At 39.9% G+C, this 26,651-nt stretch overlaps 1 protein-coding gene across 1 annotated transcript in view; it reads right to left on the bottom strand.

The window, feature by feature from the left end:
• Nucleotides 1-26,651, bottom strand: part of Catsperb (cation channel sperm associated auxiliary subunit beta) — a 138,413-nt gene that overhangs the window by 77,514 nt on the left and 34,248 nt on the right. The window contains exons 6-9 of the mRNA XM_036205648.1: nucleotides 26,376-26,525; nucleotides 3,283-3,378; nucleotides 3,037-3,155; nucleotides 2,060-2,092 (exon numbers count right to left, since the gene is read on the bottom strand). Coding sequence (XP_036061541.1) covers nucleotides 2,060-2,092; nucleotides 3,037-3,155; nucleotides 3,283-3,378; nucleotides 26,376-26,525 — 398 coding nt within the window. The remainder of the gene's footprint in view (nucleotides 1-2,059; nucleotides 2,093-3,036; nucleotides 3,156-3,282; nucleotides 3,379-26,375; nucleotides 26,526-26,651) is intronic.

The raw sequence follows: 26,651 nt of genomic DNA, 5'->3' as shown, positions 1-26,651 counted from the left end.
AATAAGAGTTCCTTTTTTCTTTAACATCTCAGAGTCAGTAACAATGAGCATGGTTGTAGCTGGAGTTTTATTGGACAAATCTCTCTCACCCACCAGTCCCACGGCCAAGTAAACACAGAGACTTATATTACTCATAAACTGTACGGCTGTGACAGGCTTCTTGCTATCTGTTCTTATATCTTAAATTAACCCATTTCTATAAATCTATACCTTGCCACATGGCTCGTGGCTTACCAGTATCTTACATGTTAGTACTCAGGCAGTGGCTGGCAGCATCTCCTGACTCAGCCTTCCTGTTCCCAGAATTCTCTTCTCTGCTTGTCCCACCTATACTTCCTGCCTGGCTACTGGCCAATCAGCATTTTATTTATACAGAGCGATATCCACAGCACATGGTAGTAACTCTGTGTTCCTTTGTTCTATTAACATCTCAGAGTCAATAACAATGAGCATGGTAGTAACTCAGTGTTCCTTTTATCTTTAATATCTCAGAGTCAATAACAATGAGCATAGTAATAAATAAGAGTTCCTTTTTTCTTTAACATCTCAGAGTCAATAACAATGAGCATGGTAGTACTCTGTGTTCCTTTTTTCTTTTAACACTTCAGAGTCAATAACAATGAGCATAGTAGTTACTCTGTGTATGCTCATGATTTTGTTAACTAAATTTTGTTGCTCTGTTTCACCACTGCCATTCTCAAACATCCTTGATTTTAATGACTGTGTTCTGCTGGAACCCTAGATGAGCTTAGTCATAGTTTTGAAGGGAGAACTCAAGAGTACTTTTCAGACTACATCAAACTCTGGCAATGTCTGAATTTGAGAAGGTAATGTTCTTTCTACTCCTTTGAGTGGCTGTTTCCACACATTGGAATTTCACCGTGGAAAGCCTACTGTCCCTGAAGGTGTCCTTCAGCCTGTTACATGAGGCTCAGGGAAAACTCAGCTCTCCCTTCTAGCAGTCTTCTCTCTGGTCTCTCAAAGCCACTCCCCCTGCCCCATTGATAAGAAAAAACCATTTGATAGTTCCTGGAGTTCTGAGGGTGAGATCTCTCTGCAGGATCCTCTACTTGCCTTTCCTTTGCTGCCCTGTGTTGCCATGAGCCATGATCTCATTATTGTAGTTCATATTCTCCTGTTTAAACAGAGTGCCTCGAGTTTGGGGAAATAATTTCTGCATTCTATTTCATTAAAACCTCAAGTCAATGTTTGTATATACTGAATACATTGGTGGTGTTGGGAATTGAACCCAGAGCCCAAGCATGCAAGGCAAAGACTCTACTATTGAGCTACATCACTAGCACACTAACATTTTTGATTGGCAGTTGCATAAATCAGCATGCAAATTTGAGATAAGAGATAAACTATTTCCACTTGTTCTTTCCATCGTTTGTTTTCTCTACTGATTCTCTACTTCTCTATTTCACTTTTCCTCCTACCAATACTTTGATATCACAATTATTTCTATTTGGTTCCTAAGAAGTAAGTTTGATTTCTTTCTTGCAGAGACTGTGTACAACACAGGACAGAATGGAAGGGGACATCCCAATGCCTGGGAATGAGTATTTATAATTTTCCTTACAGTTTCAAAACTGACAATGCATGCTTATATGTTGAGGATGGCCTTATACGGCAGACTGATTTTATAACAGAGAAGCAAACTAATAGAGGAAAGAGTGCACAAAAGGACAGAAATAGAGTTGTGGTCAGATCCCATGGCAAGTTTTGTACAAAATGGCAGGGCTCCTTTTTCTGGGTAGAGTCAGGGCAGGTGGATTGGAAAGTAAAACTTTTGCCAGATTCCAGGCCTCACCTTCTCCTTCTGGTAATTTTTGTGTAGAGCATGGCCTGAGCAATCTCCACAAGCCAAGAGAGACCCCATTAGAAGAAAGATGCCTGCTGAAATGACAAGGGCCTGATAATTATGGAAGTATATTTTTAGTTTAAACTGAAAATAATTTTATGGTAGCAAGAAATATCTAGATTGTGAATTATTGCTTTGCAAGTTACCAAGTGAATATATATCTTCTAAACCACATTAGGAAATCAAAAGTCTTACCCATTCAAAACCACAAAAGTCTGCTCTTGAAAGCTGGAGGAAGAAGAGGAGGAAAGAGGGATAAAAAAAAAAGAAAGTTAAAAATGTAGTTGCTTTTCAAAAGGTATAACAAACCTTTGTATTTAAGGCTGTACCACACACACACACACACACACACACACACACACACACACACACACACACAAACACCCTTTGTTTTCTTTTGTATTCCAGCAGGTATATGGCAAAGGTTAATGTAGTTTCTCATCCAGTCTCTTGATGGAACTTCATGGTATGTACATTTCTCTTCTCTTTGTCCAACAGTTATGTTATCTTTTCTTTTCTTCCTCTGTCTTTCTGCCTGTGGAAACTTTCTAGTCCCTGTAGGTAGGCCTGGATAAACAGTCTCAACCTCACTTTCCCCTGTTTCCTTGGTGGAATAATTTTCAGTTGCCCTATTACAAATTTCCCAGCAGGATTGATTCTCAGGTATATGAAGAATTTTGGGGTCTGCTTTATTTTTGATTAACTTGTAATTTTACACATGCATGGGGACAGCATGATATTTCAATATTTTTGTACAGTATGTAGTTATCTTATCAGGGTAGTTTGCATCTCCATCATCTTAGGCTAGTATCATTTCTTTTGACATTTAATTTTTGTTAATTTTAATATAACATTTAACTATATAAATTACCCTATAGCTTTTTGGAAACATATTATCAAATAAATAAATACACAAGTAGATAGATGATGTCTTTCCCATTGTATATGTTTAAAATTTACCATAAATGGTACAGCAATAAAACTAATGCCAATTTCAATACTTATACTTCAAATACTAGGGGAAGCAAAGGAAAAGGTTGTGGTATCATGCTTTGCATCTTTTTAATTTTTAGTTCTAAGATATACTATTCATAACAAATTTGAAAACTATTTCTTTTTATACCTCAGAAGATATTAAGAGTTATCAATGGATTACAAAGAAATTTTCATACCTGTATTTGTGGAGCGACTGGATAACGAAGATCACTACTTACATAAAGACCCAAAGAGGTGAGGATGACTAAAAAATGATTTGTTAAAACCATATCTATTATTGTAAGCCCTTGGTGTTCTGAAGAAAGAAATCAAATCACATCATAGGTTAGAAACAGAGAGATCTTCAGAAAGACATTTCAGAAATACTGAATGAGTTTCAAAATAAATGAAATGATGAAGATAAAGACAGCCAGAAAAGTTACCATCTTTAAGTTGTGAATAGATGATATCTGTCAGGTCATGCCATTTGGTTTCATTATAGTTCCTAAATCCAGAAATGGTTTTGCCTATGTAAACACCTACCATGAAAGAAAAAGAAATTATAGTCAGGCTAGTTTGTAGACCTCAATTCTGTGAACACAAACCTACTTCATCTTCTAACCCAGGTTCCTCCACGCTGAATTAGTCAAGGTTCTCTAGAACTGATAGAATGAATCTGTCTATCTATCTATCTACCTATCTATCTATCTATGGGATATACATTTAGCCATCAAAAATCCAAATTTCCAAATGAAAACAACCACATATGTGTATAGGTTATAAATACATAACATATTATATGAGGGGGGTTTATTAGAATGGCATACAGGCTATAGTCCAGTTAATCCAATAATGACTGTCTACCAATGAAAAGTCCAGAAATACAGTAGTTGTTCAGCCCACAAGGCTGAATGTCCTTGCTGGGCTTGAGTATATGCCAGAATCCTAAAAGAGTAGTGCTATGGGATGTTCTGTATGTCAAATGTGTTGCTCTGATTGGTTAATAAATAAAACACTGATTGGTCAGTAGCCAGGCAGGAAGTATAGGTGGGACAAGCAGAGAAGGGGATGGAAGGCTAAGGCAGAGAGACACTGCCAGCTGCCGCAATGACAAGAGAAATTTAAGGTACCGGTAAGCTACGAGCCACATGGCAAAGTATAGACTAATAGAAATGGGTTAATTTAAGATAGAAGAAGTAGATAACAAGAAGCCTGCCACAACCATACAGTTTGTAAGCAATATAAATCTATGTACTTACTTGGTTGGTTCTGAGCGGCTGTGGGACTGGTGGGTGAGAGAGATTTGTCCTGACCCTGGGCCAGGCAGGACCAGAAAAACTCTAGCTACAAATGGCGCCCAATGGCTCAAGTTTCCACCTTAAACCTGAGAAAATTTAATAAGTAATTCAAAACAGAGCTAAAAACAGCTTTCTAGTTGTCTCTCTCAAGTTGGTGGGTTCTTGGTATGCACATCTGACCAGCAGTATGGTGAGAATGAGGCATCTGCAAGCGGCACATTACGCTGTGTGGTGGATTTAGCCTTTGCAAGTATGAGGGGGAAAAAAAGAGGTTTCTGGGCTACTCGCTGCTTTGATAAAAGCATAGATAGACCCACTGTTTCTAAGAGTTGATGGCTCCCAGAGCTGGTGATAAACATACCATGGCCATGTTGGGAAGCTGAGGTAGGTGAAGCCATCAGCCACAGCAGCCATTTTGGTCTTACAAATGCTGCAGTTTAAAGCAATAGTTACACAATAAGGCAGATTCAGATGAAACAAGACTTTAAATGCTTTACAATGTGTGTAAAAAATGTACATAGGCTTGGAAGAGAGAGAAAAAGGAATATAGACAGTTATATTAAAGAAAGGAAAAGTTGTAAAAGTAAAGTCTTTAAAGAGACAGTAAAGGTAATATAAAATATAAGCCACGTAAAGATGTATATTACACAGAGAATCTGTATTGTGTTTTCTTTGGGATTATTTTTCTTTTTTCTTTTTTTGTTTGTTTGGTTTTTGAGGCAGGGTTTCTTTATGTAGCTTTTTGTGCCTTTTCTGGAACTCACTTGGTAGCCCAGGCTGGCCTCAAACTCACAGAGATCCGCCTGCCTCTGCCTCCCAAGTGCTGGGATTAAAGGTGTGCACCACCACTGCCCGTCTTTGGGACTTTTAGCTGCAGAGAGATATTTGATTGTAAAGGCAGCTGTGTTAAACCAATATATATATATATTTAAAGGTACCTTGACTTCAAAATTTGGATGTAAGGATATGTTGTTTTGGAAAGGAGGCTCTGCTTTTGTTTCCACAGAAAGCAAGAGGCTATGAATTTGTTCCAGATTAAGATACATCAGGTTTGACCAGCCAAGACCCCTGGAAAGGTCTCTGATGATCCAACATCCAGAATGGTTTCAAGGCAACAACTGGCTCAGACAATATACCCTCATGGACTACTCCATAAACCTAAAATTTTCTTTGTGTCCCCATAGGATATAGTGCCCCCCTCCAGCAGGAAGTAGTAAGAGAAGCTATGTCCAAATTCCCAAATATATCAAGCTGGCTTTGGAGATGGAATTGGCTCACTCCTTCTCTAAACCTAGGCATATTGCTAAAATAAAAGGTTAAGAGATTCTCGTGTCCCAAATCAAAAGAGCGCTCTGGTGTGAGACAGAGTAAAACCAATATTTTTATTTAAAACAGGTTGATTATAAATGCAATCTCTTTCTAAAGAAGAAAAGGGGATAGTTTAGATATGATAGGATTAAAGGGTAGATTAATGAACCTACTTTTAAAGAGCAACAACTTGTTTGAAATGTTTTACATTGGTATAGATTTCAGTTTATTGATATAAGTTTAAGCTTAATTTTGTTAGCCTGCCAAGAGCTATCTCTCAAAGAGAGAATGGTTGTCTGCAGATGACAGTAGAGCCTTGCTCCAATACCCCAATGGTGCCTTCTGTGATTCTCCTGTAGGAGCCTGCCACAGGCTCCAAACAACATCCCCATCTGCCACTGACACCTCAAGTATCATTGGGTATGCTGCATCATATGGTCCATGTGGTAGAGCAGCCTTTCAAGCAGCCTGGACCGGTTGAAGAGCCTCTCCTATTTCAGGCCCCACACAAAGCTAACAGCTCTCTGAGCCATTTGATATATGGGCAAGAGTAACACATTCAACCGAGGAATGAGAATCCAGAGGCCTATTAAACATTGTGCTTCATTCTTGGTGTTTGAAGGGGCCAGGAGAAATAACTTATCCTTCACCTTAGATGAAATATTTCTGTGTGTCTCATACCACTGCACTTCTGAAAACTCCACTGAGGTAGAAGGCCCTTGGATTTTGATTGGATTTATTTTCTACCTTCAGATATGCATATGTGCTATCAACAAGTCCAAAATGGTTGCTACCTCCTGCTCACTTGGTCCAATCAGTATAATGTCATCAAGATAGTGGCCCTATGTGATATTTTATGGAAGAAACAGACTATCAAGATCCCTTCTAAGTTATAACACAGGATGGGAGAGTTAATATGTCCTTGAGACAGAAATGTAAACGAATTATGCTGGCCTTTACAACTGGAAGTAAATTGCTTCTGGTGTTCCTTATGGACAGGTACTAAGAAAAAAGCATTTGCTAGATAAATAGATGCATACCATGTACCAGGAGATGTGTTAATCTGCTCAAGTAAGGATACAATATCTGGTACAGCAGTTGCAATCAGAGTCATTACTGATAGCTTTTGATAGGTAACTGCCATTATCCAAGATACATTTGTTTTCTGCATTGACCAGTTAGGAGAGTAAAAGGGAAATGAAGTAGGAACCACCACCCCTGCATCTTTCAAGTCTTTGATACCAGCACTAACTTCTGCATTTTCTCAGGGGCTGTCATAATTGTCTTTGATTCACTATTTTTCCCTGGCAGTGGTAACTCCAATGGATTCTATTTGGCCTTTACAACCATAATAGCTATCATTCCACAAATCAGGGAACCAAATGGGAATTCTGGCAACTACTAAGTATATCTATTCCAATTATACATTCTGAAGTGGGGAATAACAATAGGATGACTCAGGAAATTACTGTATGCCTGTCTTTAGTCAAAACTCCATTAATCACCTGACCTTCTTAAACCCCTTCTTTAACTGGAGGGCCACAATGCTTCATCGGCTCACTGGGAGTCAGTGTCAGTTCTGAACCAGTATCCAATAGACCCTGAAAAGTCTGATATTTTCTCTTTTCCATAGTGTACAAATTGTTCTTGCAAAAGGCCACATGTTGCTTTGGGGAAAGACTGGAGAAAGGCTAACCATAAAACTTCTAGGTAAAAATTCTAGATTTTAGCAAAGTCCTTCCTAAGGAGGACTTGGCCTTCCCTTCATTCAAGGGGTTCTGGGTCTGTAAACTGGCTCAACTCTGGGACTTGGTTACTAGCTTGAGATTTCTTTTTGCCACAATCCAGAAAAAATGTAGCCTTTCTTTCATTTGAGAATGTTTCCACTTACATAGATCAAACAAAATTGCAGTAGGCATCTTATCTATTTCATACCTGGAAATATCATGATTGATTAGCCAGAATTAAAGGTCCACACCAGTCATACCATCATAAAAATCATCCTGCCTGTGCTCCCCTTATGGGTTGGGTTATTATGGATATTGCTTTGTCTATGCTGTCCATTATGATAACTACAATCACCTTGTCTTTGGCAATTCATTGCTACTACCAGTCCCCCTGCTACTCAAGTCCCAACCAAATCCACTGCATTTAATTCATCCAATTGAGCAGGCAATGTTTCCAACCCAAAGATCTGGCACGAGAATATGGGTGACAACAAAGCTCTTCAAATGTGCTGGTGCCCTCCCCATTTTACATCTTAAAAGATCACTGGTGGGCATTCTGGGTTTTCCATTGTGAAGGATTAAAGTTTTACACAGCAAACCCACTCTAACATTACAATTTCCCTGAGCCTTAAAAGCCCTTTATCAACTCTAAGCCAAGCAGTATCAGACATCTCCAACCCCTTTCAGGTAGGCCATCCTTTGACAAATGCCTCAGGCTACCATTCAAACAAACATTTGACACATTTCTTTTGAACTGTGTGAGCTTCCATACTAAACCCAGAATCTCCACCCAATGGGCCCATATTGATAACCTCAACCTGATCCAGTTTTATGTTCCTCCCACCAGTATTCTACACCCTTAAAATCCACTCCTACACATATTCCATAGACTTCTGATTGAATGAATTAGCAAACTCATTAATCTCTTTAGTGGTGTAGTACACCTTCTCATGGATTATACTTTCTACCTCTCCTCTAGAAGCCTGCTTGGCCTTAAATCTGGCTCTAGGTCTAGAGGCAACTCATGGACCCTGATGTCTTACCTGGCATCTCCTTCAGGGAACGTCACTGCTGATTTAGCAGACAGTTAAGGAATAATGTCCTCACTCAAAGGAGGATAAGGCAATTTTTGAGGAGTTAGGATTAGGAATATATCTTCTGCTGAGGGTGGAGAGACTACTTCCTTGGATAAGATAAATCCTTGAGAATCTGAGGCTTCAAAGTTCCCAGCATCAGTAGGGTCCTCCCATGCCTCTCAATCCTAAGATACAAGATCCTATTCTTTACCAATTAATGTCCCTATTTTAATCACCAATCCCACTCCTCCTTCCCCCCAGCTGGGGCATGAATTTTTGTTGTAATCCTGTCAATCTTATGATGAGGCTTCATTTTGATTTTCTGTAACTTGAACTCTGTGACTTGTGCAAAGAAGAATCTCTTCTAGGGCAAAATTAGAAATCTTTAAACTATTTATGCACATCTGAAGCTAGTCAATTTTACATTTAGTTCATTACTGTCTTTCAGCACATTCTGAGATGCTCCAAGTTGGTTGATCTTTTTTTTTTTTTTTTTTTTTTTTTTCATTTTGAGCTGATGACCAAACCCAGGGCCTTGTGCTTGCTAGGCAAGCACTCTACTGCTGAGCTAAATCCCCAACCTGGTTGATCTTATCATGAAGCTCATTCTTTTCCTTTGCCAATTTATCCAGAGATCTTGAATCAACCCACCAGCATCATTTATTTTCCTTATTTTTTTTCACATATTCTCAGAAGTTTTATATATTGTCAGTAAGTTCCTCGCTTCTTGAAATCAGCAAAGCTGTGTAATCAACTGCATTAATCTCAATAAGTCAGTAAAATAATTCACACCATGGGCTTTCAGTATTCTCTGACCTTCTAGGGTAACCTTCAGTAACTGTGGGTGTCAGTAAATTGGAAAGCCTGTTCCAGATACTTAAAAAATTCATCCTTGTATTTCAGTTGCTCTAGAACTATTTCTGGTAACAAAGTCTGCATTAGTCAATTTTCTCTAGAGGAACAAAACTTATAGGAACAAAACATATACATATACATATGTATATACATACATATATATGTTATTTTAAAGAGTGGCTTGCAGGCTGTGGTGTAGTTAGTCTAACAATGGCTATCTACCAACAAAAAGTCCAAGAATTCAGTAGTTGTTCACTCCATGAGTCTGGATGTCTCAGCTGGTTTTCAGTGTATACCAGAATCCTAAAGAAGTGGGGTCTAATGTCAGTGAAGGAATAGACTTGACAGTAACAGCAAGGGCAAGCAGGGAAGGAGGAAAACTTCCTTCTTTTGTGTCCTTTACAAAGGCTGCCATCAGGAGGTATGGCCCAGATTAAAGGTGGATCTTCCCTTCACACATAATCTAGATTATAGGTGGTTCTAGCGACTTCCAATGATTTATTTAAGAAAAATCTTTCACAGAAGTACCCATCTACTTGGTTTTTAGTTAATTACATATGCAGTTAAGTTGGCAACCAAGAATAGCCATCACAACACCCCATCTCTTGTCGTTGAACCTCACTTTCACTTCCCAAGGCATTGGGAGGATGAAGTTGTTGCAGGGTACACCATACGATTTTATGAATCACCTTGTTGATTCCTATAATAGTTATCTCTGTGAGTACTACTTTCTTAGGATAAATCCTCTTAATATATTGGTTTATTCTAAAAATATCATTTAAGCTATATTTTAGTAAGATTTGTTTATATTAGAGAAGACCACAATGTGCCATTATAGACTATGCAACTCTGCCTTAATGATTATTTTGAGGTAAAAAGAACAGAATCAAGAGATGAAGGCTCTGACCTCCTTTATTGCCTAAAAGTATGGCATAAATTACCTCTTGTGGGAAATAAAGAAGACTTTCATTCCTGGACACAGTGGAGCACTTACTTTCCCTGTTGCTGTGATTAAGGGAGAAAAGAGTTTATTTGGCCAGATTGGTTTATTTGATGATAGAAAAGTAAACTTGAAGAGGCAGATGGTTATGAAGCAGAGATATATAATGCCTGTGCTCAGCTTATTTCCTTGTTTTTATTCCATATAGGACCCCAACCTGTGGAATGGTACCACCCACAGCTCAGGTGGATCTTTCCACCTCAGTTAACCTAATCTAAGTAATCCTTTACGTGCATGCCCAGAGGTTCTTCCCTCCTGTGATTCCAGATCTTATCAAGATCATTGTCTGGTCCAAAAGAAACTGGGAACAAATGGCTAACTGTGATGCCTATCAACATACCAAAGAGCATGCTGACTCCTCCAGCTCTCAACTCTTCTTTACACACCCTCTACTGCTGTGGATATCGCTCTGTATAAATAAAATTCTGATTGACCAGTGGCCAGGCAGGAAGTATAGGCAGGACAAGAGACAAGAGAATTCTGGGAAGAAGAAGGCTGGAGAGAGACACCGCCAGCTGCTGCCATGAGAAGCAACATGTAAAGACACTGGTAAGCCATAAGCCATGTGGCAAAGTATAGACTAACAGAAATGGGTTAATTTAAGATAGAAGAAGTAGATAATAAGAAGCCTGCCACGGCCATACAGTTTATAAGCAATGTAAGTTTCTGTGTGTTTACTTGGTTGGTTCTGAGCGTCTATGGGCCTGGCCGGTGAGAGAGATTTGTCCTGACTGTGGGCCAGGAAGGAAAACTCTAACTACACTCTACCATACATTTCTCCAGATCACAGGCTTCCCTCCTCCCAGCTTCTCCTTCCTATATAAACCTGACATTTTGGCCATGTGCCCTCTTGGTCCTCTCTCTTACCCCCCTCTCTTGGTACTCCTCTCTTGCTCTCTCCTAACCCCTCTAATGGCCTGATCCATTCTTCTGACCATGTTCAATCTACTACTTTTTCTTCCTGCTCTTTAATCTTGCAGATGCTTCTGGCTATACTCTCCTTCCTATCTACAATAAAAACCTTCCCTTCAACCATACTTTGGAGTAGTCATGTCCTCACTTTAAACAATCAATCAATTTCAACTATCACCTACACAAAGACAAGTTGGCATAAACAGATTTTACTAAAATAATCCCCACTCACTCATTCATTCATATATTTTTCCTTCCTACCTTCCTTCCTCTTGAGGAAAAATTAGTATCTTTTTGAGAGTGTGCATCTGAATTACTGGGGTTTTTTTTGTTATTGTTGTTTTGTTTGTTTGTTTTTTGTGTTCTGTGATAAACACTGGCCAGAAGCAACTTGGGAAGGAAAGAGTTTATTTAATCTTACACTTCCAGGTAACAGTCCAATACTGAGAGGCAATAAGGGTAGGAAGTCAAGGAGGAATTTGAAAGCAGAAACTGAAGCAAAAGCCAATGAAAAGTGCTTCTTACCAGCTTGCTCCTCATGGCTTCTTTATCCTGCTTTCTTATATGACTCAAGGCCATCTTCCCAGGGTTTGATCTTCTCACAGTGGATTGGTTACTCAAACATCAACTATTTATTAAGAAAATACCCAACAGAGTTGCCTATAGGTCAATCCTATAAAAACATTTTCTCAATTGAGAGTCCTTCTTCTCAAATTAACTTTGGTGTGTTATGTTAACATGTAATCAGTCAGCATGGGAGGTAGGGGAAGGGTCTTATGTAGCTACAGCTGACTTTAAACTTGATAAGTAGATAGAGATAACCTTGAATTCCTGTCACCTCTCAAGTGGTGTGGTTACATATGTCTATTTTCTACTAGTTTTCTCACATATGGACAAGTTACTTCTATCAACAAAATACTGTTCCTTCAACAGAAATACATTTCCTTTGTTTAAGTGATGTATAAACATCAAATTTAATCACTTTAATTTTATTTTCTGTGAATTCTTGTTTATGTAAATATCAGTTAAAAAAAAAACTTGTGCCCTCTGACCTGTTAGTTTATCTTTGTTATAGTAATATGTAGTCTCAGTTAGTACACATATGAGTGCAAAGATAATCCTTTCTCCCTGAAAATATATTTCTAAACAAAAGATATTCCTAGTTTAAGAGCTCAATTTAGTCAGTAGTGCAAGAATTCAAGTGAAAAAACTGAATAAGAGAATCAAAGAGGGATTTTAATGTTTTTGATTAAAAACATTAAGAAGAGCTGTGGCGAGAGCTCAATCAGTAGGGTACTTTCCATGTATGGTTAATAATTTGAGTTCTATCCCATGAGCCCATGTAAAAAAATAATCAGGTATAGTGGCATACCTATAATCCCAGACTAGGGAGGCACAGAGAGGATGTCAGTTTAGCAAAATTGGTGAGATCTAGGTTTAGTGAGAGACCATGTCTCAAAAATAACCTGAAGAGCAACTGAGTAAGCATACTTCTTATGGTCAGTCCCTGGCCTCTCTCTATATATATACCTGCACACAGTGGATTATGTATACACACACACACACACTCTCTCTCTCTCTATATATATATATACCTGCACACAGTGGATTATGTACACACACACACACACACACACATTCTCTCTCTCTCTCTCTCTCTCTCTCTCTCTCTCTCTCTCTCTCTCTCTCTCTCTCTCTCTCTCTCATTCACTTGCTTGCTCTTCCCCTCTTACTGTTGAGGTATTGTGATTCAGGAGAGCCTAGAATTCACTAAGTCAGATAAGCTGCCTGTAACAGTACTCCTGCTTCAGGCTCTGAGTGCTGGACACCATCCTCATATAACAGAATTGTCTTAGTGAGGGTTTCTATTGCTGTGAAGAGACACCATGACCATGGCAACTCCTATAAAGGAGAATATTTAATTAAACTTACTTACAGTTTAGAGGTTCAGTCCATTATCATTATGGTGGGACATGGCAGCATGTAGCCAGACATGGTGCTAGAGAAGTGGCTGAAAGTCCTACATCTTGCAGGTTACAGGAAGTGGTATGCCCCACTTGGTTGGTATCTTGAGCATATATGACACCTTAAAGCCTGCCCCCAATGTGACACACTTTCTCAAACAAGACCACACTTACCAATAGTGCCATTCCCTATGAGCTTATGGAGGCCAATTACATTCAAATTACCACATTACACTCCCCAGCCCCCGTAAGCTTGTAACAATTTTATAATGCAAAATACATTTAGTTCAACTTCAAAAGCCCTCACAGTCTGTAACAGTCTCAACAATGTTTAAAAGCTCAAAGTTCAAAGACTCTTTTGAGAGTCACACAATCTCTTAACTGTAATCCCCTATAAACTCAAAATGGAAAAGAAAATCAGACCACATATTTCCAATATAATGGAATAGGATATATATTACCATTCCAAAATGTAGGGATGGGAGCATAGTAAGGAAACACTAGACCAAAGCAAGACCAGAAACCAGTTTGGCAAACTCCAAACTCTGCAACTCCATATTTGATGTCAAAGAGTTCTTCACATCTCCAACTCCTTTTCAGCTTTGTTAACTGCAACACATTTCTTTCTCCTGGGCTTGTTCCACTCCCTGTTAGCAATTTTCCTTGACAGGTATCCTATGGCTCTGACATCTTTAACATCTTGGGGTCCCCAGGGCAACCTAGACTTCAACTTCACAGCTTCTCCATTCAGGGATACCCTAACACATGCCTGGCCTTAGTGGCTTTTTAGGTGTGATGATAAATTCCGTAGCCTGCTTCTTCTATCCTTAACTCTAAAGCTGCCAAGTTCTGCTGCTTACTGGGGCTGGAACATGACCTCCTCTTTCAATGATGTCTTCACCAGTTTTCTGCTTTTCACTGCCTAAATTTGGCTCTCCTAAAACTTGTTCTGTAGACAAGGCCTCAAACTCAGGGATCTTCCAGCCTCTGCTTTCTGAGTGTTGAGATTAAGGCATGCACCACCACACCTGACTCTAAATTTTTCTTTAATTTCTTTTCAGAAGTTGTTAACTTAGTTGGGTGGGATATTGACCTGAGGTTACTACCACTCCCTTTATTCCATTTCTTAATCTGTTTATAACCTTGAACACAAGACTAAGTTCCATTCCACTTCCTAGTACTCCTTTCCCCCTCAAATTGTACATTTTGAATATTCGATCAGCTTGCTCCTTTTCATTATAAATCAACATTAGAGTTACCATTAATAACCACACAACAGAGTCTATACTAGGCTGTTTTGAGATTTCCTCTGCCAATGGAATTAATCCAAAAGTCTTCACTTTAGCCTCAGGTAGACTCTTCAGACAAAGGCAAAAGGCAGCTACTTTCTTCACCAAGTCTCTAGGCCACATAGTATTCTTTTTCTCCTCTGACACAACTTGAGACACACACACACACACACACACACACACACACACACACACACACACAGAGTTCAAACAACCCTTAGCACCACAGTCTTCCATGTTCCTACAAGTAAGCCCCATTAACTAGCACTTAAAGTGTTCGACTGCTTTTCTAATTCATAGTCCCAAAGTCCACATTCCTTCAAACAAACAAACAAAACAAAACAAACAAACAAACAAACAAAAAAAAAAAACCATGGTCCAGCCTATTACAGCAATACCCCAGTCCCCAATATGGAGTTCTGTCTTAGTTAGGGTCCCTAATGCTATGAAGAGACACCATGACCATGGCAACTCTTATAGAGGAAAATATCAGATTCGGGTGGCTCAATTACATTTCAGAGGTTTAGTCCATTATTATCATGGTGGGATATGGTGGCATTCAGGCAGACATGCTGCTGGAGAAGTATTTGAGAGTCCTACATCTTGCAGGCAACAGGGAGTGGTGCATCTCACTTGGTGCTATCTTGAGCATGTATGAGAACTTAAAGCTTGTCCCCATAGTGACACACTTCCTCCAACAAGGCTACACTTCCTCCACAAAGACATACCTCCTAATAGCACCACTCCCTATAAGCTTTTGGGGGGCAATTATGTTTAAACTACCACAAAAATATAATTTCTTTTTTATTCCATTACATTTTTATTGATTATTAGGGGATTTCACATTATGAACCCCAAGCATATCACTTCTCAGCACCCCCCCCCATCCACCCTCCCACCCTTGGGACCCTCTGACCACCAAAACAAGAAAGGGGAGGCACACACAAAACAAAACCCCAAAAACATAAGAAAATAAAAACAAAATATAAAGCAAATAGTTACAATTTGTGTGGCCCATATACTCACTGGAGCATGGTCAAAATTCTGGTGGCCAGCCTTTTAAAGAAAACCCACACCCCTGCCAGAAGCCCTCAGTAAGAGAGCTACACTTAAACACACCCATCACATTTTTTAAGAGTTATCTTTGATAACCTCCTGTCTAGGTTGCTACTTTTAGGGTTGGGTGGAGTGGGAGTAGGGGTTGTCATATAAGCCTTCTTGTTTTTCTTTCTCAACTGTGAGTCTGAAGTCACCAATAGCATGGCAAAAGTGTCCCCCATGCCTTTCATAGTCATCAGGGGCATGAATCATAAACTTCCACATGGTTTCTGGTGATCACTTGGACCACAGACATCCACATGGTCTCTAGCATCAGAACATAACACAGACTGAAGCATGGTGTAGGATGGCAGTATAGACCTATGCCATTGAATGGATCATGGACCCAATTATAGCCCTCGGCAGCAGCATAGACCATGGACATCTGCATAGCCCTCAATGGCACCACAAGCCATGGACATCAATACAGATGTTGGCTGTGTTAAGACCGCAGACTCAGACAAGGCTATTGGCAGCAGCCTAGACAACAAACATGCCCATGGCTTCAGGTGGCTGTGCAAACCACCCATTTCAATATGGTCCCCACAACTGTGCGCCCCTACACCACTACACATTGCAGTTCCAGTTTCAGGACACTTGGCAGGCAGACCTCCTGCACACAGGACAGACTACCACCATCCCCCATCAGACCCTGCCCCACCTCCCCGAAATCCCACCCACACTCTGAGACTGCAACTGTTCCCTGAGACAGAGCCTGCCAGCACCCAACTGGACTAAGAGTACAGTTGGCAGGCAGACCCCCTGCAGACAGGTCAGACTACCACCATCTACCACACAGTAAGACTGCAGCTACTCCCTGAGACAGAGCCCACTAGCTCCAGTTGGACTAAGAGCTGCTCCCTAAGACAAAAAGTCCATCAGCATCGACTAGACCAAGAGCTCCCACTGGATTAAGAGTATCAATCAGACCAAGAGAGACTCCTGCAGACACAGACACTGCTTGCACCAAGTGGAGAAAGAGATGGGTAGACAGACGCCAGTGCAAAAATGCAGTCAACAACATAAAAACCAATATGGTTCCATCAGAACCTACATGAGCAAGACCTGAACATCCTAACACAGAAGAAACAGAAGATATCAACCATAAAATGACTTTAAGAAGATATTAGAGATCTTAAAAGAGGAAATGAGAAATTCCCTAAAAGAAATCGAGGAAAAGTCAAACAAAAAATGGAAAGAAATCAGTAAATCCCTTGAAAGCCAAGAGAAAGCAATTAAACAAGTGAAGGAAACAGTTCAAGATTTCAAAACTGAAACGGAGTCAATAAAGAAGACACAAAATGAGGTAATGTTGGAAATGGAAAATCTGAGTAAATGAACAGGAACTACAGATGCAAGTATAACCAACAGAATGCAAGAGATAGAAGAGCAGATATCTGGTGATGAAGATACAGTTGAGGAAATAGATTCATCAGTCAAAGAAAACACTAAAGCCAACAAAGACATGACCCAAAATGTCCAGGAAATTTGGGACACCATGACCAAACCTAACAATAATAGGAATAGAAGAAGGAGAAGAATAGCAACTCAAAGGCACAGAAAATATATTCAACAAAATCATAGAAGAAAACTTTCCCAACCTAAAGAAGGAAATGCCTGTAAAAATACAAGAAGGTTCCAGAACATCAAATAGACTGGATCAAAAAAAAAAAAAAAAAAAAAAAAAAGTCCCCTTGCCACATAATAATCAAACCACTAAACATACAGAATAAAGAAAAAATATTAAGAGCTGCAAAGGAAAAAGGCCAAGTAACATATAAAGGCAAACCCATAAGAATAACACCTGACATCTCAATGGAGACTCTAAAAGCCAGAAGGTCCTGGACAGACATTATGCAGATACTAATAGTCTGTGGATGCCAACCCAGACTATTATACCCAGCAAAACTCTCAATCAACTTAGATGGAGTAAACAAAATATTCCACAATAAAACCATATGTAGACATTATCTCTCCACAAATCCAGCCCTACATAAAGCAGTTGAAGGAAAAATCCAACCTAAGGAAGTTAGATACACTCATGAAAACACAGGCAATAGATAGTCCCATACCAACAAACACCAATACAAATACAACACTACCACCAAAAAATTATAGCAATTAACAATAACTAGTCATTAATATCCATCAATATCAATGGTCTCAATTCACCTATAAAAAGACACAGGCTAACAGAATGGATATGAAAACAAGATCCACCCATTTGCTGCATACAAGAAAAAAACCCCAACTTCAAAGACAGACACCACCTCAGAATAAAAGGCTGGGAAAAGACTTTCCAATCAAATGGATTTAAGAGGCAAGCTGGTGTAGCTATCCTAATATCTAATAAAATAGACTTCAAACTAAAATCAATTGAAAGAGATTGGGAAGGACACTACATATTTATCACAGGGAAAATCTGACAAGATGAAGTCTCAATTTGGAATATTTATGCCCCAAATACAAGGGCTCCGACATTCCTAAAAGAAACATTACTAAAGCTTAAATCACACATCAAACCCCATACATTAGTAGTGGGAGACTTCAACACCCCACTCTCACCAATGGACAGGTCTGCCAGACAGAAACTTAACAGAGAAATAGGGAACTAACAGACATTATGACTCAAACAGACTTAACAGATATCTATAGAATATTCCACCCTAACACAAAAGAATATACCTTCTTTTCAGCACCCGATGGAACCTTCTCCAAAATCAACCACATGCTTGGTCACAAAGCAAATCTCAAGAGATACAAAAAAACCTGAAATAACCTCCTGTGTCTTATTAGACCACCATGGCTTAAAGTTAGACTTCAACAACAACCAAAATTACAGAAAGCCTACAATCTCATGGAAACTGAATAATGCCCAATTGAAACACCAATGGGTCAAGGAAAAAAGAAAGAAAGAAATTAAAGATTTCCTAGAATTCAATGAAAACAAATGTACAACATACCCAAACTTATGGGACACCATGAAAGCAGTGCTAGAGGATAATTCATAGCTCTAAATGCCCACATAAAGAAGTTGGAGAAATCTCAGAGTAGTGATTAACAGCACAACTGAAAGCTCTAGAACAAGAAAAAGCAAACTCACCCAGGAGAAACAGATGCCAGGAAATAATCAAATTGAGGGCTGAAATCAATAAAATAGGAACAAAGAGAACAATACAAAGAATCAATGAAACAAAGAGTTGGTTCTTTGAGAAAATCAACAATATAGATAAGCATTTATCCAAATTAACCAAAACGCAGAGAGAGAGCATCCAAATTAACAAAATCAGAAATGAAAGGGGGATATAACAATAGACAATGAGGAAATCCAGAGAATCATCAGGTCATACTTCAAAAACCTGTACTCCATAAAATTGGAAAATCTGAAAGAAATGGACGATTTTCTAGATAGGTACCCCATACCAAAGTTAAATCAAGACCAGATAAACTATTTAAATAGACCAATAACCCCTAAGGAAATAGGAATGGTCATTAAAAGTCTCCCAACCACAAGAGACCTAGGACCAGATGGTTTCAGCACAGAATTCTACCAGATCTTCAAAGAAGAGCTAATACCAATACTCTTCCAATTGTTCCACACCATAGAAACAGAAAGAACATTACCAAATTCTTTTTATGAGGCTACAGTTACCCTGATACCCAAACCACACAAAGATGTAACAAAGAAAGAGAATTACAGACCAATATCCCTCGTGAACATTGATGCAAAAATACTCAATAAAATACTGGCTAACTGAATCCAGGAACACATCAAAAAAATTATCCACCATGACCAAGTAGGCTTCATCCCAGGGATGCAAGGATGGTTCAACATACGAAAATCTGTCAATGTAATACACCATTTAAACAAACTGAAAGAAAAAAAAAACACATGATCCTCTCATGGGATGCTGAAAACACCTTTGAAAAAATACAACACTCCTTCATGATAAAGGTTCCAGAGAGATCAGAAATACAAGGAACATACCTAAACATAATAAAGGCAATTTACAGCAAGCCAACATCAAATTAAATGGAGAGAAACTCAAAGCGATTCCTGGAGAGAAACTCAAAGCGATTCCACTAAAATCAGGAACTAGACAAGGCTATCCACTCTGCCCATTCTTATTCAATATAGTACTTGAAGTTCTAGCCAGAGCAATAAGACAAAAGTAGATCAAGGGGATACACATTGAAAAGGAAGAAGTCAAACTTTCATTATTTGCAGGCGATATGATAGTATATACAAGTGACCCCAAAAATTCTACCAGAGAACTCCTACAGCTAATAAACTCCTTCAGTAAGGTGGCAGGATTCAAGATTAACTCAAAAAATCAGTAGCCCTCCTATATACAAATGAAAAAGGGGCTGAGAAAGAAATCAGAGAAACATCACCCTTTACAAAAGCCACAAATAATATAAAATACCTTGAGGTAAACTCTGTCTAAGCAAGTGAAAGAACTGTATGATAAGAACTTTAAGTCTCTGAAGAAAGAAATTGAAGAAAATATAAAAAAATGGAAAGATCTCCCATGTTCATGGATAGGTAGAATTAACATAGTAAAAATGGCAATCTTACCAAAAGCAATATACAGATTCAATGCAATCTCATCAAAATCCCAACACAATTCTTCATAGACCTGGAAAGAACAATACTTAACTTTATATGGAAAAACAAAGAACCTAATATAGCTGAAAGAATCCTGTATAATAAATCAACCTCTGGAGGCATCATGATCCCTGACCTCAAACTCTACTATAGAGCTATAGTAATAAAAACGCATTGGTACTGGCATATAAACCAACATGTGGACCAATGGAATTTAAGTGAAGACCCTAACATTAATCCACACATTTATGAACATATGATTTTTGACAAAGAAGCCAAAACTGTACCATGGAAAAAAGAAAGCAACTTCAACAAATGGTGCTGGCATAACTGGATGTCAACATGTAGAAGATTGCAAATAGATCCGTATCTGTTGCCATGCACAAAACTCAAGTCCAAGTGTATCAAAGACCTCACCATAAATCCAGTTACACTGAACTTGATAGAAGAGAAAGTAGGAAGTAGTCTGGAACGAATTGGCACAGGAGACTACTTCCTAATAACACCAGTAGCACAGACACTGAGAGCGACAATTAATAAATGGGAACTCCTGAAACTGAGAAGCTTTTGTAGGGCAAAGGACATGATCAATAAGACCCAATGACAGCCTACAGAATGGGAAAAGATCTTCACCAACTCCACATCTGACAGAGGGCTGATCTCCAAAGTATATAAAGAACTCAAGAAACTAGACATCAAAATACTGAACAATCCAATTAAAAAATGGGCTACAGAGCTTAACAGAGTATTCTCAACAGAAGAATCTCAAATTAAAGAATTGCTTTACATTCTTAGTCATCAGGGATATGTGAATCAAAACAACTCTGAGATACCATCTTACACCTGTCAGAATGGCTAAGATAAAAAACACTGAAGACAGCTTATTTGGAGAGGATGTGGAGCAAGGGAAACACTCCTCCACTGTTGGTAGAAATGCAAACTTGTAAAGCCACTCTGGAAATCAGTATGGAGGTTTTTCAGAAAACTGGGAATAAATCTTCCTCAACCCAACTATACCACTCTTGGGCATATACCCAAGGAATGCTCAATCTTACCACAAGGACACATGCTCAGCTATGTACAATCAGCATTATTTGTAATAGCAAGAACCTGGAAACCACCTAGATGCCCCTCAACTGAAAAATGGATAAAGAAAATATGGCACATATACACAATGGAGTACTACTCAGCAGTGAAAAACAATGATATCATGAAATTTGCAAGTAAATGGATAGAACTAGAAAATATCATCTTGAGTGAGGTAACCCAGACTCAGAAGGATAAACATGGTATGTACTCACTCATAAGTGGATATGAAAGGAAGGAAGGGATGGACAGACTGCAACCCACAACTTCAGAGAGGCTAGCCAACAGGGAAAGACCTTAGGAGGGACATATGGATGACCCTGTGAAGGAGAAATGGATGAGATCTACATGAGTGGACTGGGTGTGGGGGGGGGTGGCAGAGGGCAAGGAGTGGGGGATGAGAACAGGGAAATGGGAGGGTCAAGCTGGAACAGGAACAGAGTGGTACGGCACGGAGGAAGATACCATGATAGATGAGGGCATCATGGGAATAGGAAGAGGCAGGGTGCTGGGGAGGTTCTCAGGAATCCACAAGGTTGACCCCACCTTGGTCTGCTGGCAGTGGTCCAGAGGGTACCTGGACTGGTTGACTCTGGTGACCAGCCTAGCAAATAACCTAGCTGTCATCATAGATCTTTTGTCTAGTGACTGATGGAGGCAGATACAGAGATCCACGACTAGGCACCAGGCTGAGCTCCAGGAATCCAACTGATGAGAGTGAAGAGAGATACTACAGGCGAGGGACATCGAGATCATGAAGGGAGGACGTGCAGAGAGGACCGGCCACACTTGTGGAAGCCCATGAACAGTGGACTGGTGGTTGTGGAGCCCCCATGGGACTGGACTAGGCCCTCTGGATAGGGAAGACAGTTGTTTGCTCGAACTGTTGGGGGGGGGCACCCAGGAAGGGGTATTGGGATCTGTCCCGGGTCTGTTGGGGAGGCTTCTGGAACCCAGTGCCTGTGGTGTGACACCTTGCATAGCCTTGGTGCAGTGGGAAGGGGCTTGGACCTTCCTAGGCTCAGTGTGCTGGGCTCTGCTGACTCCTCATGGTAGACCTCGATCTGGGGATGTGGGGATTCAGGGTATCTTGGGAAAGAGGGCTGGGGGGTGGGAGGAGAGAGAAGAGGGTTCTGTGGATAGCATGTGGAGTGAGTAGAAAATTTCTTAATAAAGAAATATGGAAAAAATATGGCCCCCAGTAGCAGCATGGCCAGTGGACATCAACATCATTTCAGGCTGCAGCACAGACCACAAATATCCCCATGGACATTGGTGGCAACATGTGTCAGAGACATCAACATAGCCTCAGCCTGCAATAGGACCACAGAACCAGACATGGCCCTCCAAGGCAGCTCAGATCTGAACATCACCATTGTTTCAGTAGGCAGCACAGACTACCCACATCAACATGGCCCCTGGTGGAAGCATTGCTCATAGACTTAAGAATGGTCTCAGACAGTGGGTTAGACCAAGGACATCTGTATGGTCTCTAGTGGTATCCCTGCCCAGGGATATCAACATGGCTCCCAGCTGCTGTAGGACCATTGGCACCCACATGAACCTCCAGCTTCATCATGGCTTGGGGCAGTGGATCACAGGTGCTAAAGTGGCCTCCATGGCATCATGAACCATACATGTTTTACAAGGAGGTCCAAGCCAGAAAATGGACCATACTTCATCTTGGACATCCTGTCATTGCTCAGAATCAGGATGATCATGTGGCTGGGGAGCTGTTGAGGGGCTGATTGAGAATATAAGCTCCAGACTGCTGCATATCACTCTCTGTATATATATATATATATATAACACAGCTTTGTATGCAAATATTGGTCTAGGTTTCTGGTTTCTGAAGCACCATAAATACTGGACCATTGCCAAGATACTGGTTTCAGATATTCTGATGTTGCCCAGAGTTAAGGTGATGTTGCAGCTCAGCAGGGCATTGTGGGGCAGGTTCTATGCAAGCTCCTGGCTGTCACACACTTCTCTGCCCTCTCTGTCTGCCACCCCGAGGCTCATCAGGTTTGACCTTTATGCTTGTAGCCTGCAGGCAGCTCTATTTCCCAGCACTCTCCATCTCCCAGCAGGGCAAGCACCTCAGGCTGCAGCTGCAATGGCTCCATACTGGGGCTGACTGACCTATTCAGTTATGATATATTTCTGAGGGAGTGTCAGGACATGTCCCTGTCATAGGTGCTGACCACTGGGTAGGACTTCTGGCCTTGTTTCCTGCGGGGCAAGCAGCACAGGTCACAGCTGCAGTGGCTCCATGCCAGGAGCCAGCCATCGGGCCCAAGCCTGGCCCCATTCGCAGAATACAATTTCTAGTGGAAGGATTTGAATAGCGAGAAAGGTAAGAAATGTGAATCAGATTAAAGAATGCCCCATGTGCAATGGGATGTAGCAAGTGATCTGAGAGGCCTGAGATTCCTGGTGGTGACTGCTGGGGAACTCAGGGGGATATTTAAGAATGTTGTAGAGGGAATGCTGGTAAGAAGTTTACTATTCTCACCACTGACTCCAAGTGGTGTAAAGATCAGGAGGATTAACCAGGGCCTCATCAAGGAACTGAGGGGTAGGCTGTGGCGACTTGATTTGGCTTCAGAAGAGTGGTGGGTATCTGGAGTAGGGAGTAGATTTATCTAACACATAGGTTACAGAAGCTGATTATGTTCTTAAAAGGTAAGTTGGACTCAGGAAGTCAAGACTAGTCCTTGCCTCCTCTCACTACCACATGGACAGTCTGATAGAACATGAGGAGATGAGCATGGCTGCTCTACTTTGGTGCATGGACAGCTAGAATCTGTGGCTGGATAAAGAGAAAGAGGTATCCACAGAACAAAGGAGGAAATGGGCTGAGTTTCCATCTGGGTTAACATTGTGTCTAGTATAGGGACAGCAGAGGTAAGTAAGAAAACATGATTTATGACTAAACTGATTCAAAAGCAGAAAACATTTAGACCTAGAGGATATAACAGACTCTAAGACATTAGGAAATCATACTAATTTGGAAGAAGACTATTTTTCTATTATTACACTAAATACATTGATTCAATCTATTACTATATTACAAGGTACGCTAAGGAAAGTTTTATGTTTTGTTCTCAACTTTTTTAAGGTAACATCATTTATTTGTTACTGTTAAAGATGCTTAATACTGACTGCATTTGGATTTAGAAGGAGAAACTATTCCTTGGATTAGTGGCGTGTGTCTTTAATCCCAGGATTTGAGAGAAGAGTCAGGTGGATCTCTGAGTTTAAAGGCAGCCTGGGCTGCAGAGTGAGCTCCAGGCCAGCTAAGGCTACCTACTAAGATCCTGTCTCAAAACAACAACAAATGAAGCAAAAGCTTTCAGTGAGGACTATATATGTTTCCAGGAAATCTGTTGCAGGTATTTTTCTTTGACTTTCTTCATTCTTTTACACCAAAGGTTTTTTTTTGTTGTACAGCCTCTGCCTCACTTTTCTTGGTGTGTTGGTTCTTCATAGCAATTTCATAGTGTTTTTGTTGCAGGGCACATGTAGTAAAAGGCAATGAATGTTGGGAGCTTTCAATCTAGGCTTATTACCTTCTGTGTTTAAAGACTTTTTGACACAACACTGGGTGAAACTATCTTCTTTAGAGATATTGAAAAGTGTACATATTTTGCTAGCTCTTTAAAGTGTCAACTGGAGAAGTAGAATAGTGTCTATCAGACCAGCAATCAATTCTCATTCATATTCTATCTCTCCTCTTCTCTTCTCTGTCTCTGTCTCTCTCTGTCTCTCTGTCTCTCTGTCTCTCTCTCTCTGTCTCTCTGTCTCTCTCTCTCTCTCCCAATCTGATAAGACTCAGATTGTCATCCACAAAGCATCCCTGAACAGATTTGCACATTTTCTCCTCCATTCTTCTTGGCATATGACATGAATGCCCCTTACTCAACAGCAAGCACACTCTGCAGTGGGTCCAAACACCTTGTTTAATGAGAAAACTTTGTCATTCTGATAATATAATCCTTTCATTCTTCACCCAGAGCACCAGCAGCAACTTTTGTGATCATGTACTTCTCATAGGAAGTACAAAGTTTGCATTCATACTTTGATTAATTACTGAAAACTGGTAACTGGAAAGGAGATATTCAGCTTCATTTTGACACAACCAAGAATAAGCCATACCTTGAGTTGAAACTTGTAGCTTCATACATATTCTGACTCAGGGTAGGGAGAAAGGTTAGAGTTGAGTCAATGATTGATCATTCCTATGAAGTGAAGCCTTCCTAAGATTCTGTAAATTACAGGATTTGGAGCTTCTAGGTTGACATACATATCCTTGTCTGAGAGATGGTGTAATGCAATACCATGGAACAGAACTCCTGTGATTGGAACCTGTCTAGATCTTACTCTTGGTACCTTCTTTGTTTGGCTCTTCACCTGCATTCTTTGTAACATCCTTGACAATACCCTGGTAAATATGCATGAAAGTTTCCCTAAGTTTTTTGAACAGTCTAACAAAATCTTGAATTTAAGAAGGGACTTATGGGATTCTTCAATTTATAACAGCCAGGTTAGAAGCACAGGTCACAATCTGGCACTTGTGACTGGAATCTGAAATAGGAGGTAGAGTCTTTTTAACTTGTGAGAGTTGATGTTGACTCTACCTATTGCCAGAGTTGAAGTGAATCACAGGATACCCACTTGGCATCTTCAGTAAACAGAAAAATTGCTCAGTGTGGGAAATGCATACATTTGATGCCACAAGTGTGATAAACAAGCATCTAGAGAAAAACAGCTATTTTTCCTCCATATGCCATTAGATATTTAACAATGATTGAAAAATACATATGTATAAAGACAATAAGATAGTGTCTCAGGAATAACAATATTGATTTATGCATAGAGAAGAAATAAGGAGACAGACTAGAAGCAATAAACAATCTCTGGGAAGATGCAACAAACTTACAAAGAACAGAGGACAGGTGAATCAAGGTAGCTACCGACCGGTTGATTTAGTTAATTGGTTTTGAAACAAGCTCTAATAAATGTCTTAGGTTAACCTTAAACTCAACTCAACTGCTTTGCCTTAGACTGCCAAATAGCTGGGATTATAGACATACACCATCATGCCCAGTTTGATGTCACCATTCAAATGACAAAAAGCCACAACAAAGGAGTATCTCTCCTAGCATATCACACTGGGAAGTAGAAGAGGTGGAGTGACAAACAATACATTTTACTCTCTGTATGCATTTAGTGGGTATTTCCACTAAAAACCACACTTAACAAATATAAAACAACTGGTTATTTCTAACGTCCAATCAGACTGTAAACTTACCATTAAATGTCGAGTTCAAAATAAAGCCAAATAATGCCACATCATTGGCACAGGGGCACTTTGCCACTTTGATGTCTAGCACATGTGGAAACAAACTTTTGAGCTGTGAATTATTTACTTCAGATCCAAGAGTCCACTGCAGAATAGGCTCTGTGGACGACAAATTTAGGCATTTAAATATGGCAGTACTCATAAGACTGGAACATCAGTATTTTTCTTTAAAGGTTTTGGAAAAACTATGTAAAGGAAATGTTTCGTTGTCCAAAGCAGGTAGGG

The sequence above is a fragment of the Onychomys torridus genome, chromosome 14 (genome assembly GCF_903995425.1).
Source record: "Onychomys torridus chromosome 14, mOncTor1.1, whole genome shotgun sequence".
Taxonomy (NCBI): domain Eukaryota; kingdom Metazoa; phylum Chordata; class Mammalia; order Rodentia; family Cricetidae; genus Onychomys; species Onychomys torridus.
The sequence above is the reverse complement of the archived record's forward strand: the minus strand, read 5'-3'. Positions and strand labels throughout refer to the sequence as shown.